This window comes from Tinamus guttatus, unplaced genomic scaffold (genome assembly GCF_059628265.1).
Source record: "Tinamus guttatus ecotype Peru unplaced genomic scaffold, ASM5962826v1 Tinamus_guttatus_pri_ptg000211l, whole genome shotgun sequence".
Taxonomy (NCBI): domain Eukaryota; kingdom Metazoa; phylum Chordata; class Aves; order Tinamiformes; family Tinamidae; genus Tinamus; species Tinamus guttatus.
The window spans coordinates 8,748,795-8,768,908 of NW_028288745.1; the positions used below are offsets into that span (position 1 = coordinate 8,748,795).

The 20,114-nt window shown below is 44.7% G+C and overlaps 1 protein-coding gene across 1 annotated transcript; it reads left to right on the forward strand.

The window, feature by feature from the left end:
* The first annotated feature begins 261 nt into the window (after positions 1-261).
* Positions 262-19,940, forward strand: CNN3 (calponin 3). The gene is made up of 7 exons (XM_088524498.1): positions 262-381; positions 14,744-14,865; positions 15,305-15,371; positions 16,792-16,929; positions 17,459-17,575; positions 18,375-18,521; positions 18,817-19,940. The coding sequence occupies exons 1-7, from the start codon at positions 325-327 to the stop codon at positions 19,162-19,164; spliced, it is 996 nt and encodes a 331-aa protein (XP_088380624.1). The 5' UTR covers positions 262-324; the 3' UTR covers positions 19,165-19,940.
* Positions 19,941-20,114: the final 174 nt, after the last annotated feature.

The following is a 20,114-nucleotide window of genomic DNA, read 5'->3' on the forward strand; positions in this document are numbered from 1 at the left end:
GCAGCGACCCCAGGAACGGCGGCGGACGGCGGTTAAAGGCGGTTGAGGGCGGGGCAGGGCGGGGCGGCCGCGCCCCTGGCGGCCCCGCGGGTTCCTGTCGGGTGACCTCGCGGCCCGCCCCGCGGCGGGACCCCCGCGCCGGCGGCGCCCGGCGGGGCGGGGCGGGGCCCGCGCGCCCCCACCCCGCCCCGCCCCGCGGCCGCCGCGATTGGCGCTCGGCGGCGGGGCCGGGCCGGGCGCGGGGGAGGGACTAGAACTTTCCGCGGCCGCGGGCGGACTCTCGGCTCAGCGCGGAGCAGCGGCGGCGCCCGGAGCAGCGCGGCCATGACCCACTTCAACAAGGGCCCCTCGTACGGGCTGTCCGCCGAGGTCAAGAACAAGGTACGCACCGGCGGCGCCGCCTCCCGTTTTGTCTGCGGCCGCCGCGCCCGAGGATGCTCCGCGGGACGCGGAGACGCGAGAGGGACGCGTTCCTCGGAACCCGCTGCTGCGGCGCGACGCGACTCGGCGCCGCGGACACCCGCGTGGCGAAGTGGGAGTAGCGCGGCGGGGCCCGGCTGAGAAGCTCAGCCCGCCCGGCCCGGCGCGTCGCGGCCGTTGGCGGAGCCGGGAGCGGGCGCGACCGCGGCCCCCGGCCCGCCCCGCGCGGCGGCGCCGCGCCGCGCATTCCAGCCGCATGACATCATGGGCGCGGGCGGCGCGCGGCCAATCGGCGTGGGCGCCCACAGCGCGCGCATTGTCTGCCCGCCCCGCCCCGCCCCGCCCCAGCCCGCCCGCCGCGGGGGCGCACAAAGGAGCGCGGCGGCGCCCGCCCCGCCCGCGGCCCCCGCGCTGCCGGGCTCGTCACAGCGCCCCAGGTGCCAGTAAAACAGAAAGGAAAACAAAAAGCCAACCCCCGCCGCACACACAAAGTTGCTGCCAGCGTGGGGCTTCCACATACGTGCGGGCTTCTTGCGTGTTGCTTACAGAACTGCCTCCATCCTCACTTTTGCACTGCGCTACGAGATGCTCGCGCTGGCGTCCGGCTGCGCTGGGCGCCCGGAGCGGCCTCTGCAGCGCGGCCAGGGGGAAACGGCGCCCCGGGTCGTCGCGCACAGACTTGGGTTAGAAACGTGGTCCTTAATAACTGGTTACTGCACACTCCCATCCGGCTTCAGGTTTCTCCAGGTCCTTAAATCCTGTTTTACTTGTGGTTAGTAGGAAGGGGAGGAGAGAGGGAAGTCATTCACTTCAAACATTCATGCAAGAAGAATAAATGAATATAACAGAAACTTTACAAAAGATACCTTCTTTATTGTCATTGTCTTTCTCAGAAGTGTTGCTGCAAACACTGATAACTGTGTAAGGCAAGTGCCTTCCAGGGAGACTCCTTTCCATGTCTGAAGTTAGTCATTCATCTATGCAGTTACAGTCCTAAAAAAAAAAAAAAAAGGAAAAATATATATTGTCTATTGTAGCATGTGGGAAAAGAAACAGCTCCTCTGCCTTTATAAGCTATTGACAGAGCCCCACGGGTTTAGCAGTGATCCCCATATGAGCCAAGAGGATGGGAAAACCTTTGTGACAGAGCCCTGGAACAGGCTGCCCAGAGAGGTTGTGGAGTCTCCCTCTCTGGAGATCTTCAAAAGCCGCCTGGATGCCACCCTGTGCCACGTGCTCTGGGTGTCCCTGCTGGAGCGGGGGCTTGGACTACATGATCTCTAGTGCTCCCGTCCAACCTCGACTATTCTGTAATTCACACACTTATGCAAAGTGTCTTCTGCTTCATCTTGCTCCGTATCTGTCGTTTCCCCACTGTATCTGTTTTCTTCAGAAGAAATGTTGGGGAGGGAGGGATGTTCTCTATGCAGCTTCAGTTAACTTATATGCAGGTTTCTACCTCCATCTTTGAACATGTCAATACAACATTAACATAAAAGCATTATTCAGGGGCACCAGAAACAAATTAACTTGCTTCCCTCACCCCCCCAAAAATGTTCAACAAAATGATTACCTTGAACTTCTAGAAGGTTTTTCTTAATGCAAGAGATCAAGTAACAAAACAGTTATGTTATAGATGGATCTGTTGTGTCTCTTAGCTAATATCTTGACTGATTTTGTACATTGGGTATGTTTATGTTCATATAATTCAGGGTCAGACAGCAGTGGTATATAACGATCAGAAATTCCTTTACTCAAAAAATTGTGTCAAACATCTGAAGAACAAAGTCCAGCTTCTCATTCTTGCAGGAATATTTTCTGTTACTCATCTCCATCATGCTTTCTAAAACACTGACCTTCGGGCAGACAATTGTGGCTCTTTTGTTTTGTTTGAAACGTGGTGCTCGTCTAATATTTGTAGGCAGTTGTGGTATCTCCCTGCTTGCACCATGGGAGGTGCTGGGTGCCCTTGTGTGGATTTTTCAATACCAGTCGGGCAGTTGTCTCCTGCGGAGAGCAGACAGGCTGGTGCTGATAGCTGTGCTGCCCGAGGGCTTTGCTGTGCTCAATAGAAAAGCGTCTTTGGGTTGCTTCTTGCTTTTTGTTTTTATTATTTTTAAAAATTTTAAAATTTTTATTATGCATTGGTGCTCAGACAGACACTTGGTTTGCTGCGGTGTTTGAGCAGGTGAATATGCCGAGTCCGGGTGCTTCACATGAATCTTCTTGGTTGACACCTCAGTGCATTGCTGAGCTCCAAATCCCGCTGTGCTCGGTTGTGTGTCGAGGGCGGGTGGTTTTGTGGTGTTTTCCCCCCTTACCCACCTCAGTCCTGAGGGGGCCTGGTCCCTGTTAGGGGATCTCTCTTCTCACATCCACAAGGGAAGGATGGAAGCCGTTCCCAGCACCATTCCCAGCTGTAAGGGAGCCTCTCTGCATGAGAAACTTGTAGGCAAACAAGTGTAAAGCCTTGGAGGCTGATTCCTTGTTTACTTGAGATCACAGAAGATACTTGATCCAAAACAGACATTCAGAGAGAAGCTTTTTAAGATGATTTAAATGGATAGTTTCTTCTGCAGGCCATATATAGTTTTCTTCTCAACAAATGGGACGGTTTCTATAGTGTAGGAAGTTACAGTACTTCAAGCAGATGAGGGAACTACCCAAAGCTACAACGGAGTAACGCTGAGTTTGCCCGTGAGGTAGGTAGGAACTGAGCAGGAGCTTTTGCTCCACTGTCACCTCTAGAGGTGTGGAGCCGAAGGGGACCAGAGGGCAGAATAGGGAGAGCTTCCAGTCTGCTCATCTGCTTCCTCCCCACTCCACCCTTCCCATGTAAACGGTATTTATTGGGCATTTATTTATCTTCTCCTTCCGCTGTTTTTGATACGTTGCCAGTTTCCTTTCTGTCACATGTGAAAGGAAGGATGGCCAAAAACATGGTGGGTATCAGGAGCCGAGCTGTGTGTAGCGCTTGGCTGTCCTGTGTCCCAGCCAAGCTCCCCTCTCCGTCGAGATCACTGCTCTTTCCAAAGCTTTTAGAGATGCCAAAGGAACTGAAGTGAGTTAGTCAGTCCTTGTCAACATGGCGAGCTTGGTAGCCAAAAGAAATCTGTAAACAGTCTCTGCTTCATGAACAGTCTGTACTTTTGAAACACGCGGAGGGGAGGCTGCTTCCCACTCTCCTCAGGGAGGATGAACTTGCGGTAGGACAGGGACGATGCTCCTTTCTCCTGAAATTGCTGAGGAGGAAATACTGTATTTTGCTTCTCTGTTTTAATATTTTAACTGAGAGCTAGATTCAAATCACTACTTAGCACTTTTTTTGACCTTAGTGATCGAGGAGCTTGATGAAGTTTTGGCTGCCTGAGATTGGACTGTCTGAGGCCCTCGCCTTCCTCTTTCTCACCCCTCCTTTCAAAATAAAACCAAAACAGAAAAAATACTCAAAAAGTAACTGTTAAAAACCAGACTCTTCCTACTACAAAATTCTACCTCGCACACACACACACACACACACACACACACACACGCTTCCTATATACTTACCTACTTCCTTATCTAATGGTCTTTAGCAGACCATTACATTTGCTCACTTCATGTCTTTTAGGAATCTTACTCAAGATTGTTCCCTGCTGATGCAGCATGTTTCTACTACCAGTACCTGGAAGGACATAATGAAAAAGAAGGATGTATAGGATCTAGGTGAAGAGAAGTTAGGCTTTAAGTTGGCCTTCTATGTTAAGCTCCTGTAATGATTACTGACAGCATAGGACCAATGTATTTCCATACATTGTACTTAGAAGTCTGTAATTACTTTTAAGGAATTAATATATTCATTTACAAGTTTTGAGCTAAATTCCAGTTGCTGAGTTTAAAATAAAACCTGTTTGTGTGAATGTTTCTTTGACATGCTTTGCTGCATGGAGAGTAAATTAAAAATCCAGTATTTTTGATGCTAACTTTCCAAAATACCCTAGTAGAAAAATATAAAATTTTATGAAGGAAACATCAGCAGAAGTAGCAGAAGAGTTTTATGTGGTCAAGTACTGAACTTCAGTTTGCCCCGATCTCTTCATGCTTTTTGATAGATAATCGTAGTCTTGAAATTACTCGTGTTTTCTAGCTAAATGCCCGTTTCATTATGCATCGCACTGAGACTTTTCTCTTTCTGTCCAAGCTTCAGAGTTTTTGTCCAAAAAAATGTGAAACTTTTCCAGCTGGATCCAGGCTTTAACAGTTCTGCAGCTCAGATGAACTGCTTCGTGACTTTGTCCTTTCTCTTCATTGTCTTCTAGAAATCTCTAACCACGTGGTAATCTTCAAGCCTCTTTCTCTTTTAATAGTTGTTCCCAAACCTCTTTTGTAATTGTAATACATAGGGATAAATGAAACATTGAAAACTTCTGCCTATAATTGTAGTGAGGAAATCTATAAACCAGATACAGAGACTGTAACCAGCAGAAGAAGAAATTGGTACAAAATTACATATTTGATAACTGAGTCAACAGAAAAACTGTCTGCAAAACATAAATGGTACAATGGAATAATTCCATAATTATACTTACATTTGACCAGTGTTTGGCACAATAGCTACCTGTATTGCTTAAAACACATTAATGATGTAAATACTGAATTATGGTTGAGCGGAAGATGCATTTTTTCCATGCATCAGCAACCGCAAGGATAATGAGAATTCCCTAGTATGTTCACAGCAGCTTTGCTGGTCACTTCTATCAGCTCCTTACTTCTGTGTTGACTTACAGGAAACATCAAATTTCAGTAATCTGGGTTGAATGGCAGTTTGTAGGAAATGGTCCTTCTGCACTCCTCCCTCCACTGCCAAATCATATGTTGCTCCTTTTCTGAACCGCAATCTCCTGTACTCCTGAAAATAGCTTGGCTACCTGAACTGCAGAAACATGGGGTTAGCCGTTCTCTGCATATTTTGTAGATAATGTATTTAATTAATTATTTATTTATAAAAAGCCCTTTAAAACCCTAGCTCTATTCAGTTGCAGTAACTCACATTATCCCCGTGCAAGGTCCTAGGTCGGAAGAGCTGTCACGCTGATTATTGTGGCATGAGCACAGCAGCCTGATCAATAGCAGCGGCTTTGGTTGAATTTTGGAGGGAGAGGGGTATTCCGGCAGTGGAGGAGCTCAGGCCCTCCCGCCCTCATCTCCCCGCTCCCCACGGCACGCATCTCGGCCCAGCGCGCCGTCCGTCTCGGAGGGGCTGCTCTCTGGAGCATGGATGCAGACCCTGGTGTCGCAGCTGCCCCGCACTGCACCCGTGTAAGTCTTATCGCTGAATAAAGTGTTAATAAGTACATCAGGTGCACCAGCAGGCACTAAGTGATGGCAGCAAAACCTGCTAGCGTTGAGTTTGTACTTGGGGTTCGTCTCTTTCTACAACAGGCAGAAGGATCTTAGTTTTGATGCAGACCTGTGTTGCTGCTGGCGCTCTTGCAGTCTGATGGAAGCTTCCTGGAGGCCCATGTTAGCTGGGCACTACCCATTCCACACAATTTTCCAAGCCATGAGGAAGTAGCCAAGCACTGCCACCACCAAGGAAAGGATACGCTATCCTGGGCATCACGGCACAGAGCGCCATGTGCAGCAAGGCTGGTACCGATCCCATGGCTAATGGCATTTGAGTAATTCAGTGATTATAAGGAAAGAAAGTCTTACAGGAACTACTGTCTCCCTGCTAATGAACAGTGCTTTTTTAGCAGCCCATGAGCAGGTGAATTGAAGCTTCCCAGCGAAAAGCAGCCACCCTTGTGCTGTTTGGCAGTCGCTGCTGAAAGCCCGTTGCATAAGAGGTAATTTCTCTTTTTTTGCGATTTAAATCCCTTGATAAACTTAGCCATGACACCGTGCACAGAGTCTCTTGGAGCCTTGGTGGGTCTTGAACCATTCCTAGAAACGGTGTCCGTGAGGAGCTGCCACACGGAGCTGCGTGCGCGGTCCCCGTGGGATGCAATTCCAGGGCCTGCCTTCCCCAAGGAGCCTGCGCAGCCTCGTGGGAGAGGGGCCATGGGGAAGGAGCCCGAGCTGCCGGCACCGCCGGGAGAGCCCGGCACCCGCGCATCGTGCAGGCCTGCAGCAAGCATCACGCTCAGCTCGCTGAGCCCTACCGAGCACGCTGCAGCCAGCTTCTAGGTAGGAAATTCTTCCTGGGACTCTAAAAGATGCATTGCAGCAACCATACTTCTGGCTGAATAGCAAACTTCCATGAAAACTTACTGGTCATGGAAAAATATAAGGCATGCTGAGGTTAATGTTCAAGGGTGCTGCTAAACATCGTTTTGCATTTATCCTTTATGTTATAGCTCTCCTAGAGCCTACAGGGTAATAAATAGCGTTTGACAGAGTCCAAAGGGTTTAATAGTCTCAGAAAATAAAAACTCATTTGCCTTTCAGTAATGATTGCTTTTGGACAATCATTGGACTGAGTGTCAGTTGGACAAATTAATTTGCCTTTTGTGTAGCTTCAGGGTTAGACTTTGCTTATATACTCCTGTTGCTGAATCAATACCCTTAGAGGATGGGTGCCCACTTTGTCCCAGGATGAGGATGTGCTCGTGACTCCTTCGCCTCAGTTCTGCTCGTAGGAACATTAACTCAGAAGTCCTTCCCTGGGCTGTCATTCCCTTGGGAGCGAAGGGCTGGATACCCCTGTGTTCAGCCCTGCTGGCTTCTGTAGCTACGGAGCGTCGCGTGCGCGGAGTGTCTGACACGTCCTTTTAAGGAAAACTTTTTAGAGATTCCCGTCCCCCATGGAACGGCACAGGAAAGGCCTTCAGTAAAAATGGGCTTGGGGCCAGGACACGTAGGGCAATTTGAAACAGATTTTTTCTAAGTGAGATCATGTGAAAATCCATCTCTTCCCTTTAAGAGGGACTCTAGCTTTCCTTTTAAGCAGGACTCCTCTACTGAAAAATGCGTTTTGTAAGTATTTGGTTCTAAACAACTGTGAAGTTGCATAGCTGTATTCAGCAGCATGTGCTCTGTTTCGGGTAAATATTTTTGTTTTAACAGAATTGCCTCCAAATAACTTGCTCTGCTGTCTCTAATTAGTCAGGCTGAATTACAGTATTTTTCTCAAAAACAGTTTTTGTCTTTCAGGTGGGTGGTTCTCTGCGTTTTTTTTCTTAAACCAGTGCAGAGCTTCAGTCTCAAGAGGGAAGACATAATAAAATTTTTCATTGCTTATATAAAGCCATCTTCTACCTGCATCAGAAGTGATTCACATTTTATAAATTACTGATACTTGAAGGTTTTAGTCACGCAGAAGGAGCTGGCAGTAGGCTTCCAGAACATTATATTGCTTATGAATAAAGTACTGTTGTCACAGACACGGTCTAGTGCCCTGTTTGGCCTCGCACCAGGCTGCTGTGCCGCGTCCCAGCTGTGGGACTCGGCCCAAACGTGCTTCAGCCTTTGGGAGTCTGGGCTGTCTCCAGGCTCTGATTCTGCCTCGCATCCCCAGATGCGGCTCTGGGTTTTACTGCTTGCTGCCTTTGCCACTTCCCTTCTGAGTCTTTACCTGAGTGCCAGGACTTAAAGTCCTCCAAATAAATCATCTATGTGCATAGGCAGCCCTCTGGCCAGGGTGAGACGGCGAAGCTGTCGGTGTCTCCTGCACGAGGTGCCACACGGACAAACGCGCCCATGTTTCCTCCTGCTCCGAGTGCCTCCGCGGGGCAGCACTTGGCCTGCCGGGCTCGGGGTCGCGGTTCCGCTCGCAGTGACTCTTCCCGGCCTCCCGTGCATCCCGCCGTGGAAAGGACCTTGCTGCCCTCAAGGGCTCCCCCGGCTGCCCTGCTAGGGAGCCTCTGCACTTGGGCTGCTTTCCTGCTGGTAGTTCTGCTGCTACAACCTCTTACTTGTAGACAGGTAGTTTTATCTTCTTAATATTCCTGATTTTGCTTGAACCAACTCTCATTTGTCTGAAAACTCTTTTCCTGCTCTCTCTAATCAACTGAGGACGGGCTAGAAGCCTCCCCAGCAAAAGACAGGGCATGAAAGAGATGCGTCCAGGAAGACATGGTAACACTCTCAGTCAAACACAGCTACTGCGTTGTGAGCAGCGGGGTTCATCCACACCAAAGCACCAAAGCAAAACCAGCAGTGCTCCCCAGAGCAGGACCTGCCTGGTGCGTGTCTGAGATTCCACCACCTGAAAAGCATTTGAACTGTCGCTGTTCTTGTTAACCTTGCAATACAACATAACTGGGTTAAGACCATGTAGTATCTCATATCTGAAAGTACATATAGTCAATGAAACATGGGTAATTCAGACATACATCACTTGGCTACATGTTCTTGGCTTATTTTTTGCAAGAGGTTGTCCCCATCCCTTTCACTGAAATTATTACATTTATCGTGTCCAAATGAAAAGTACAGGTTATGACAGGAAAAAGGCCCTCTAATGAGAGGATAGTAAAAACTGAGCACAGTTACCTGGAAAATGCCTGTTACCTTAGGACATGCCAGCTTATCCAGTGTATTTAAGTCAAAACTACGCCTGGTGTGAAAAGTGATTGTAAACTGCCAAATATCTGAGGTTACTGGGCAGGAGGTGAGGTGTGAAAGCAGCAGGATCCTTAGGTTGATGGTTGAAAAAGGCGCTGAGATGACACGGCAGGGCCTGTGCCTCCCCTGCAGCGCAAGGCTGACCGCTCACTTTGAGTAGCGTTTACAAGAACTGCATCAACTTGCATTCAGTTTCATTTCTGCTGTTTTGGTGCAGTGTTCCTTAGTGAGTGATAACTACTCTGGCTTGCAAAAACCGAACGTTTTTCAGTACCACGTGGTGAGGGTGTTCCCAGGGCACTACTCGCACTTTCAGAAGAAATCACTACTGATCACGTTATCTGCACTGACTTGCTGTGTTGGATCGGAGTTCCAGCCAGTAAGACTGGGGACGGTTGAGAAAAGATGTAAAATCCCTTCTTGGGAAATAACAGACATCATGTTAGTTTGATGCTCTCTTAGCTGAGACTTATTTTCTGGTACTTTATTCTGTAATGCAAACAGCCGTGACTTGAAATAATTGTGTCAAAGGCTTCCACTGCCCAGGTTCTGCCAAGAGGCTTCAGCTGTTCAGCAATCTACAGAGCAGATCAGACAGTTTTAACTCAGTTTTGTATTTCCAAAAAGTATATATAAAAACTTTTCTTCCTACCTAGTGGTCCTTTTTTTTCTCCTTTTTGTCCTTTGCACAGCCAGTAATTTTTTAACATCAATGTTGTTTGGATACGTGGCTATATGAATTTTCCATGTTCTTAGTTGTGGCACTCAGAGATGTCCTTGAACAAGTGATGAACAGGATTGGGCACTTTAGATGGCAGTAATTTGGGATTAGCCTTGCAGTCTGCCTCGTTCCCACTTGCGAGAGCTGCTGCCCTGATGGCAGGAGGTGGATGTGCTTTCACGTGCTCCCATATCCGCACAAAGCCTTAAGAAAGGGAGGAGAAAGAGCCCCTCAAAGCAGCACGAAGGCAGCGATGCGCGGGGTCACCCTGGCGTCCTGGGCGTCTGCGGGGGCAGCTCTCCTGGGGCAGCAGCTGCTTCAAGGCGGACAGGGGGCTTGGGGCAAACAGCCACCAAGCCCAGCAAACCCAGGCTCACTTGCTCAGTCAGGAATGAGAAAGCTGGTGCTGTTACTGAAAACTGAAGAGTTGATATAGGACAAACCACTTCTTAATTTAAACAAGAAATGTGTCATCTTATTTTTAAAAACTTTTGACCTTCAAAGCTAGCCAAAAGCTTTATTTTTATTTTCTTTACTTGCTTTCAGTTTATAATTTAATATGCAAAAGTAGAGTTAGCATAAAAATCTTGGCTAGACCTGGATTAAATGCAGTATGAGCTGAATATGCTCCCATACTTCATTGGAAATCCAGTAAACTTTATCTTCTCAATCTTTTTCTGGCTGAAAAAATTACTTATTTTGTCTGCCTTTAAGCAACAAGCCACTCCAGACTCCTTTCCATGAGGACTATTCACATCTAAGCCTTCCTGTTTTATTTATTGCTCTTCCTTTTGTTACTAAAGTATGTGCTGGGGCACTGAGGTGTAGGCTCCGAGATGTTACCTTGCAGTCAAGGCTTGGCTATATAGTAACCTATTGCTGCGTATTTTTATATGTATAAACCTTACATTTGCTCGAGAGGCACAGCCACTGCTCTGGTGCTGTTTGTTTACTTTGACAAGCACACGCTTTTAGCATCAAAACCTTTGACCTGAGAGCAGTTTCTTCCAAGCACTGGCACCATTTTAGAGTTGTGCATGAAACACGTGCAGCTTCTGCTGGGAGAGAGGCAGGGCCATGGCCCGAAGCGCCAGCCAGAGTGCTGGGACCAAGCGCTGTAATGACATGACTGGCAACTTTGAAAATCCTCCCTGTATCTGCTTTTCTTGCTTGTAACTAAACCCAGGATTGTAAGAATATTGAATTGTTTGGTTTTAGTTTGACTAGTAAATCCATGCACTGTTAAAAGCTTTTCTTGAAATTATTTGCAGTATTTTTCCAGAGTAGCAGCAATGCAGACAGCTGAACTCAGACTGAGATTTGGCATACAGGTAGTCCTTGGTGTACAGCATGTACTGTGTAACTTGGAAAAGATTAGTGAAAAAGGACCATGCGAGATCTGCGATGGGGTGAAATACTGGTTAACATCATTGCTTAAGGCTAGGATGCTTTAGGCTCCTTGAGTAACTTTGATCATCTGCTTTTGTCCCCTGAGGTTGGCCCCATAACTGCACATGCATCTCCTGGAATCTATGCAGTGTTTAAAAAAATATCTACTGTTCTTGTTTTAAATATAGAGGGAAGTTTTTTACGCTGCATCAGGTCCCAGATGGGCAGGTTCTAGCTTAACAGAGCAGCACGCAGGAATCGGACCGAGTTCAAGAACCCTGAAGCCTCAGTTTGCCAAGACTAACATAAGTGTTTTAGATGGATGTTATGAATAAGCACGAGTGCTGTCAGCTCTGCAGTGAATGTATCATGTAAACTCACTACAGAATATTTCATCCTGCCTTCCGACCACGAGTGTTGTGCAGGCGCCAGACTCCCCAAGGCTAACGCAGGGGACCTGGCCAGGGTTAGTACCAAACTGCCTGCTGGCTCCTACGTGCCAGACATTTAAAGCTGCAACTCAGCATTTAAATAGGAATCACCTGGTAAGAGACAGAACTGTCCACTTGTTCTGTTCCTCCAAGCTCCAGAGATGTTTGTACCCCTCCTTTCTTCCACTACTTCAAAGTGAATCAAATCTAGGCGACAAAACCCAAGAAAACTCCATCTGCAAGACTGAAATGTACCAGTCTGAGGTAAAACAAAGTGCTTATTATAGTTTGTTTGTATGTAAGAGTAGATAAGTACTTGAAAAAAATGATTTTTAGCTGAGTCTCCTAGGGATTGTGCTTGCTCTCTTGTACCATAAATAAGTTCTGCCTTCTGGCTGCCCAGGACACACGGTTCAGTCGCATGGACGTATCAGAAACATTTTAGGTTCTGATAAATATGTACGTTTATTAAAGTGTTATAGTTACTTGAATGTGTATGAAGATCAGGAAGATGCCAAAGTTAACATTTGCAGTCCTGACTGTGATAGGTATTACCCAGTCTCAAGGTCAGAATGTTCTCTTATAAATACAGTGTGGTTTCTATTTCCTGCCCAGCAAACTTGGATACAAATGGAGCATTTTGCAGGGGTGTAGCTGCCTCAGAAATGGATATTTTATACAGCTCTGATAGAAAATGAGTAGGTGAATATTTTAAAGTAGTCTGTTTTCCATTAAATCTGAAGTCAGCCCAGAAGGACAGTGGTTTGTTTGTAAATCTAATTTATACGCTGCCTCTTTTAACTCATGGCTTTCCTATATAGCAGGTAAAAAATAGCAAGGCAATATGGACTGTAGTGCTCTGACTACCCGTAGTAGAACAATTAGATTTCTACTTCAAATTAATCAAAAAGCTCGCTTTCCAGTTAATGGTCAAGTCTTGTGCAGGTTTGTGTTCCCCCCCGCCCCGCACTGAGGACAAATGCGATTCTTCCTTTATTAGGAATTTTATTAACAGCCTGGAGTTAGCAGTAGGCACCTAACACCCCGTCTTTCCCTCCCCTGGCCTTAGATTGCCTGTACTGTGACTGCTGGTGTAAACTTTGGTTTCCTTACAAATATAATAGTTAGAAATTTCTTTGCATCTCAGATTGTCAATGAAAATGAGATTTTGTAACTTTATATTTCCTTCAAGATAAACCAGAACAGAAGAATTTAAACACTTGGCTTCCTGCTATCTGTTTTAAAACATTTTATCCCACTTTTACACCCATTGCTACAATAGGATGCCTTCCACAGTGTTCTGAAACAGTAACTTTTTTAAGTGGCACCGATCGTTAATATTTTGAAGGTGCCTAGCTACTGCTGTTGCCTTTACTGGAACAGGTTTTCTTTTGCTGTGCATGTATTTGCTAAGATTTAAGTACCTTCCATGAGAACTCAGTACTTAAAAAGGATCAGATGTTGGCATGCAGATTATTAATAATGGAAAAAAAATTTCATTTATACTAGAGTTTCCAGCCTGTGCTCATAGATAGCAATCAAAGGAAAACTGGAACAAATCTGATAGACATGTGGAAAGTATGATGTATTCCCTCATTCAGTGTTACATAACTTCCAAGTGCGTCATCAAGACTAAAGCGCACGGAGAATTCGGAGAGGTGCCGTACGGTGCTTCCCGGCTCCCGACCTTGTCCCTCCCTTTAACCCCTTTTGTCACATGCTTAAAAACAGATTGTCAAGTTTCAATGTCTTTAATTCCTCGTGGTTTAAAATGCTCCAAGAACCCCTGAGCACAACTTTCAAAGAAGCTACTACCACTCTTCCCTTCTTGCAACTTGGTTGCCCACCTGTTTAAAACAGGGGCTTTAGTATGTGGGAGTCAAACTGCAGAACAGTGAAGACCACGTGGAGAATAAGAGCCAGTAAAGCTCGTTTCCTTGTGTGCATAAGCCTTTCTGTTCCCTATCTCTAGATAAGCACCGTAGGGATACCCCAGCACACTTAAACCTCTTGAAAAAAACCTCAAGATTTGAACCCATGTGAAAGTACTCCAACATAAAGTAAATGTTTTTCAGAGCCAATAAAATACCATACGATCCCTTCTGGGTTACCCAAGCAATGGAGAGAGGTATTTAACACTCAGCCATATCTTAGTCTCAAATGTGGAATGTCCTTAGCATTAAATGAGGGAAGTTTTAGACTTTTTTTTTTTTATTTTGCATGCTTACAAAGATTAAAATAGTCATATTTACAGGAGTCTCTCAGGTTCACGCTTACTGACTTTATTTATTTATTTATTTTTTAATTTTGGGGGAAAGAGAAGACCTGATCTTCAAAGTGAGTCTTTTGATCATTGAGTTGGTTGTTTCTTCAAAACAAATATTTCGTAAATAAATGATATAATAGAGAACTTTCTTTTTTTAATCTGGAAATGTGTCCTTCAACAGCAGGATGGCTAAAGTACAGTTTAGCTCTATCTTTAAGTTAGACTGTAACAAACTGCTTCAATTTTCAGCTGGCATAATGTTTGTTAAATTTCTAGCTGTAGCTCAAGAGCTGTGGAAGAGGTTGACTGGAACCTCTCCGTGTTCTCACATGTGTGTTCAAACTGCGATTTTAATGTAGTAGGAACCGTCAACATACAGATTAGCAGCCCAGATTGACTACTGTCTTTTTACCAGAAAATCAGAACAGATCAATTTCTAGACTTTCTGGGACTAGAAAAAAAAAGTTAAAGAAAAATTGAGAATAAAATAATGTAATTTGTATTTTTGCCACTTTGGAGTTGGGAATTACTAGTGCAAGACAAAAGGCCTCCATCCAAGTTGATCAGAGAGGCTGGAATTAAAATCTCACGCCTTGTAAATGGCTGTCGACATCTCCCTTTCCTGGAGCGAAGGGTAGGAACAAAGGCCGAAACTCACGCTTTGGCCTGTTAGCGGATTTCTTGTTTGGAGTTAGAAAGCAGCGAGGGGTTAGTGGAGCTGATGCCGTCAGTCAGAAACGGCGCGTTCCCACTCGCGCCCGTGGCCGCGCGCGGCGGCTTCCCGCAGAGGTGAGGCACCAGTGCCAGCCCCTGCGCAAGCGGAGGCTGCCCCTACCCTCAAATCTTGTGCTTGGAGAACCTCATTTATTTGTTTCATCAACAATTGCACATTTTCTCCTCCCTAAAGTAATAGGGGAAAGAATTGCAATTTTCTCTTGTTAAGTGATTTATTTATTTATGCTTGTGTTACAGATTGCCCTGAAATATGATCCCCAGATAGAAGAAGACCTGCGTAACTGGATAGAAGAGGTTACAGGGCTAAGCATTGGTGCAAACTTCCAGCTGGGATTGAAAGATGGCATCATTCTGTGCGAGTAAGTCCTCAGCAATAACCCTGGTTGAGCTGCTTTCCACCCCTGCGTGGGGCTCCCTGCAGCCTCACATTCAGACACATCAGCTACCACTGTCAAGCAGCTGGCGGTAGGGGGGGAGATGGCTTCTTAGAAACGTGGAGAAGAATGGGGATTTAACTCAAATCTTCTTTGTATCTCAACAAACATTTATAAATTTAGTTGCAAAGTTCTTTAGTAATGAAATGGCACGTAAAGTTTAACAAATATGTTGTAGACTTGTTAAATTTCCTGCTATCTGAGCTAGGCACTCTGTATAAATCTAAAATTAACCAGCTTGATGGAACTAATCGAACTGATAAAGCATGAATAAAAATTATATATAATGTCTACATATATGTTTTAAGGATGGGATTTCTTGTTTAAGTATTTCCCCCCCTTTTTTTTTTCCCCACCTCCGCAGGCTTATAAATAAGCTGCAGCCAGGATCAGTGAAGAAAATTAATCAATCAAAACTAAATTGGCACCAGGTAAAAACAAACAAGTGTCCCCTCTTCCCCCAGACCCACATGCCCCTAACCTCTGCAACCCTGCAAGTCTTCTGTTGTGTATTAACAAATTTGCTGTGAACATGGTGCATCTTTGATCATAACAGCAACAAAATTCGTGTACATACAGCAAGACATGGACATGAACATCTAGGAATACTTCGTACATGAGCAGCATTTAGCAAAATAATTACAGCTGAGATACTCATAACTGGCAGCTGAGTGGACATATTTAATTGTGTTACTTAAGTGCTAACTGATGCTTATGAAAGAAGCATAGAGAACCATATAGCAAGGTCCCTTTTCAAGTACAAAAGCTGTTAACTTTTACTAAATGTAGGTGGAGTTTTGCATCCGGGCACTGCTGTGGATGTTACAGCAGGAACCTGCCTCCACCCAAACACTAAAGCCCCTGTTTGAAGTGTCCTCCTGGAAATAAAAACAGCCGGTGGGGAAAGGAAGGAAAAGGACCTGAGCGGTCTCAGGAAATAATTGTGTAACAACTCAGAAAATGGTACACTGCAATTTAACTATTGTGTATGTATTTGATGACAGTATGTCCAGATTTAGTTTCCTATGGGCAGCCTGTCGAGCACACTTTCCTTTTCCTTCCTTCTTCACCAAGGGACTGCTGAAGGCAGCACGTACTGAGAGGCAGCACAGAAGGGGTTGCTGACTGGAGCCGACTGCCGTGGCTGTTGTGGGTCTAGCTCAGTAGTAGTGTGTTTAGTCCCTTGTTTTTATTGGACTGAATATTTCTAAACGGAATGAAGGATTTATTTTTTAAGCCTAGTTTTAGTATCTCTTATGACTTCAGAAGATACTCGGCCTTATTTGTTTTACTCTATATAACTTTCTCATTCTGACAGCAGTTAGTGCTAAAACCTGCTAATGAAACCCAAAAGGTGGGCTCAGGTTGTCACAATAGGTCAGCAAGATAATTCCTTCAAACTAAGTTTGGGGCTTTGCAAACTAAGCTTGCAAAGTCAGGGCATTTAAAAAAAAAAAAAAAAAAAAAACACAAAATTATCTATTGCTAAAGTCAAAGAGCATGCAAATTTAACCTAAAGTTCTCTGATTTAAATTAGGATTTCTGTTGGCAAAGACACAGTTAAGAGTTCTCTCATTAAATCCTTCTCTAAAAGTATACTGTACTCATCCTTGGAGAGATGTTGGAGTAGATGAACCCTTAGGTTGACTTCCGTAGTCAAAATTAATTAAAATAAGCTTCCTGATGGTCCATCTTAATCACTACTGCTGTTCTATTCAATCTCCATTACACAAAGAACTCATGTAAAACAAACAATACCCAGAAAACTTTAAAATTACTTAGTAAAGTTTGTTACTTAGTTTCTGAACTGAAATACTGAGTGAAAAAAAATGTTCTTTTGTTTCTGTTTAGCTGGAGAATATTGGGAATTTTATCAAGGCCATCCAAGTCTACGGCATGAAGCCACATGATATTTTTGAAGCAAATGATCTTTTTGAAAATGGAAATATGACTCAAGTACAGACTACCTTAGTAGCGCTAGCAGGTCTGGTGAGTATTTGTACCCCAGCAGTGGCAGAAATCCACATCCCACTCAAGATATTCCCTTTCCACTCACATAAATACAGACAACAACTTACAGCCTGTCTGAAAGTGATGGATATTACTGTGAGTCTGAGATACTGCAGAAGTTGCCCTTCCGATAAGGTGCCTGTTCCCTCCCTCACACCTTGAGAGAAGGCTTGGAGTTCAGATACTCGACTGCATAGGGCCCTGCTCTGGATGTGTGCAGGCACATGCACATCTGCTGTGCACCTTAAACCCTGGAGGACAAAGATCCCAGGGTAGCTTCAGAATGGCACCTTCACGTGGCAAAGCAAACAGATCAGCAACACTGTTGTGGCAGAGATATCAAATAAACCTGTTTGCAGCAGCTTAATCTGCAGAGCCCAAGACCACACACTGAGACTGCTTCTGTCAGCACAGGACTCCTGATGAGCTGTAAAGTCACAGTGTTTCAGAAGCAGAAAATATACTTTATATTATATATATTGTATTTTTCCTCTCTCTCTCTAAATAGGCAAAAACCAAAGGCTTTCATACTACTATTGATATTGGTGTCAAATATGCAGAGAAACAAGCACGAAGTTTTGATGCAGGAAAACTAAAAGCTGGTCAAAGTGTAATTGGCCTGCAGGTAAGTATGAAATTATTACATTTGCAAACAACTGTCTTGTTCTGATTAAGTGAAATGCTGTTCATGCAAAAACCTCTACAGAATTAGAATATATTCTTATCTTTATAATCATTCTTATCATTAAAAGAGGTATAGGGGTTTAATTCTTGTAAGCAGTTGATTGTCTTTACAAGTTCAAGTGACTGTGTGAAAGTGATGAGATTTTTTTTTTTGGTATTTTTTAAATCTGCTGTAAGCATGATAAGGAAGAAAGCAACAGTTAAATAGTACCCTAATAGTAGCAGCAAGGATCATCTTTGTCCTCTAGAGAAACTTTGAAATAAGGAGTCGTCTTTGGATAGCTAAAGCTTCTTCTGTGGTAATCTTTTTTTTTTTTTCCCCTCCCCCTTCTCCTCTTTCTGCTTTCCTCAGTAATTCAGTAATCATAAAAACAAAAAACTTGTCTAGCACAAGAATTTTAAGATTTCATACAAGTTGTGGTGGTGTAACTGAATTACTACTGCCTAGGGTGAGAGTGACAATTCCACATTGCTATGCCCAGCCATTTCTCTCAAGCAGTTGGCCAAATGCCAGTCACTGAAATGCCTCAGGATGACAGCTGCTATTTATTTGTCCTCTTGAAACACAGCATAGAGCAGTGATAGTTTCTTACTGTAGCAGTCAAGCTGCACAAGGGAAGCACGCAGTGTAATTACGCTCTCTGGCAGCTGTCAGTTATCAACTGTATTTGTTTCCTTAGACTGTGCTTGTTGTACAAATAATCACTTTTTCTGTCCACCTCTTCCTTCTCCCAATGAAGATGGGCACAAACAAGTGTGCCAGTCAGGCAGGCATGACTGCCTATGGAACTAGAAGACACCTCTACGATCCCAAAATGCAGACTGACAAACCCTTCGACCAGACGACAATCAGCCTGCAGATGGGCACCAACAAAGGGGCCAGCCAGGTGAGGGAAGCTGCAGTGGTTGTTACTGTCAGGCCTGCTGAGCCAGTCAGTTACCCCCTGGGCACGGCCTCCTTTTGAACATGCAGTGTATTCTTTCTAATTGTTTCTAAAGAGACAGAACATGCTGGATGTGTCAGCAGAGACTTACCTTCTAAGGTTGACTTACTAGTATAGCTCTGTGATTTATTATACTTTAATTCCTACTTTCTAAAACTTCCAGTACAAGCCGTAATCATAAGTTCAGTAATGGCAGTTCTTGGTTTCTTACTGAACCTCTGAACTCCTGTTTTGTTAGGCTGGGATGCTGGCACCAGGTACCAGGAGAGACATCTATGACCAGAAGCACATACTGCAGCCTGTGGATAACTCAACTATTTCATTACAAATGGGTACCAACAAAGTAGCTTCACAGAAGGGCATGAGTGTGTACGGGCTTGGACGGCAAGTGTACGACCCCAAGTACTGCGCTGCCCCCACAGAACCCGTCATCCACAACGGCAGCCAAGGAACGGGAACCAACGGCTCGGAGATCAGCGACAGCGACTACCAGGCGGAATACCCAGACGACTATCACGGAGAGTACCAAGATGACTATCAAAGAGATTACCATGGTCAGTACAGTGACCAAGGCATTGATTATTAGATTTGCATCAGAAATTCAGTATTAGTCCATTATTTTATTCAGTAAGAACGAAACTAGCCTTGTGGAATCGTTACCTGTCTTTTCCTACACACTATGCTTAATGTACCTAAAGAGATATTGCCTTACATACATTCCTTATTCCTTTTGCTGCCCTTTCCCTGTCTAGTTGCCTTTAGTGCTGTAACAGTTGTAGTCTACAGCATAAACAATAACTGCATATGAAGTAAAAAGGAATACTGTGAAAGGGGGAGTGCTCTTGTACAGCCAGGTCTTCAAATAAGGAGCTATGCATTTTCACAATCTCTACTTAAATAGGCATTCACATACCACATTATGCCTTCATTTTACATATTTACAGCTTTTCTGTGTTCCACATGAGATAAAAGAATTTCATGCTTTTAAATTTTAAATGTGGTCTTTGCTCATTAAATCTAAGATGCCACATTAGTGATTTAAATATCATTACTATGTTTCTATGGTATTGTTTGCTAATGGTAAGTCTTGCATTAGACATTTTAAGTGTGCATTTGTGATTGTGTATTCATTCCATTATCTACACTGACCAAACTCCTAGAAATAGTTGTCTTACTAAAAAGGGAGCTTGTACAAAGTCTTGAGCCAACAGAAGTCCCATGTTTGATGGTGCATTTACCTTTTATTGTGCCATAATATATCCATGTAGAAATGCTTTTTCTTCCTTGAACTGTATTTATTGCCACACTTCTCAAACTGATCCCAGTGTATTTTTATAAATAAATATTTTTTTCTTGAAGGTATGAGGAAGGCCCTGTCTTGTTTGTTATGGTACCATTCTTAAAGATGAGATGCTATATGTAATTTTCCTCACATCGCCATCACTTGCCTGTGGGGAGGGTAACATAGAACAGGGTAGAAAGGGGAGCAGAACAGCTCTCTGTTGCAGCTGGAATTCCTTTTCAAAGGGATTTAAT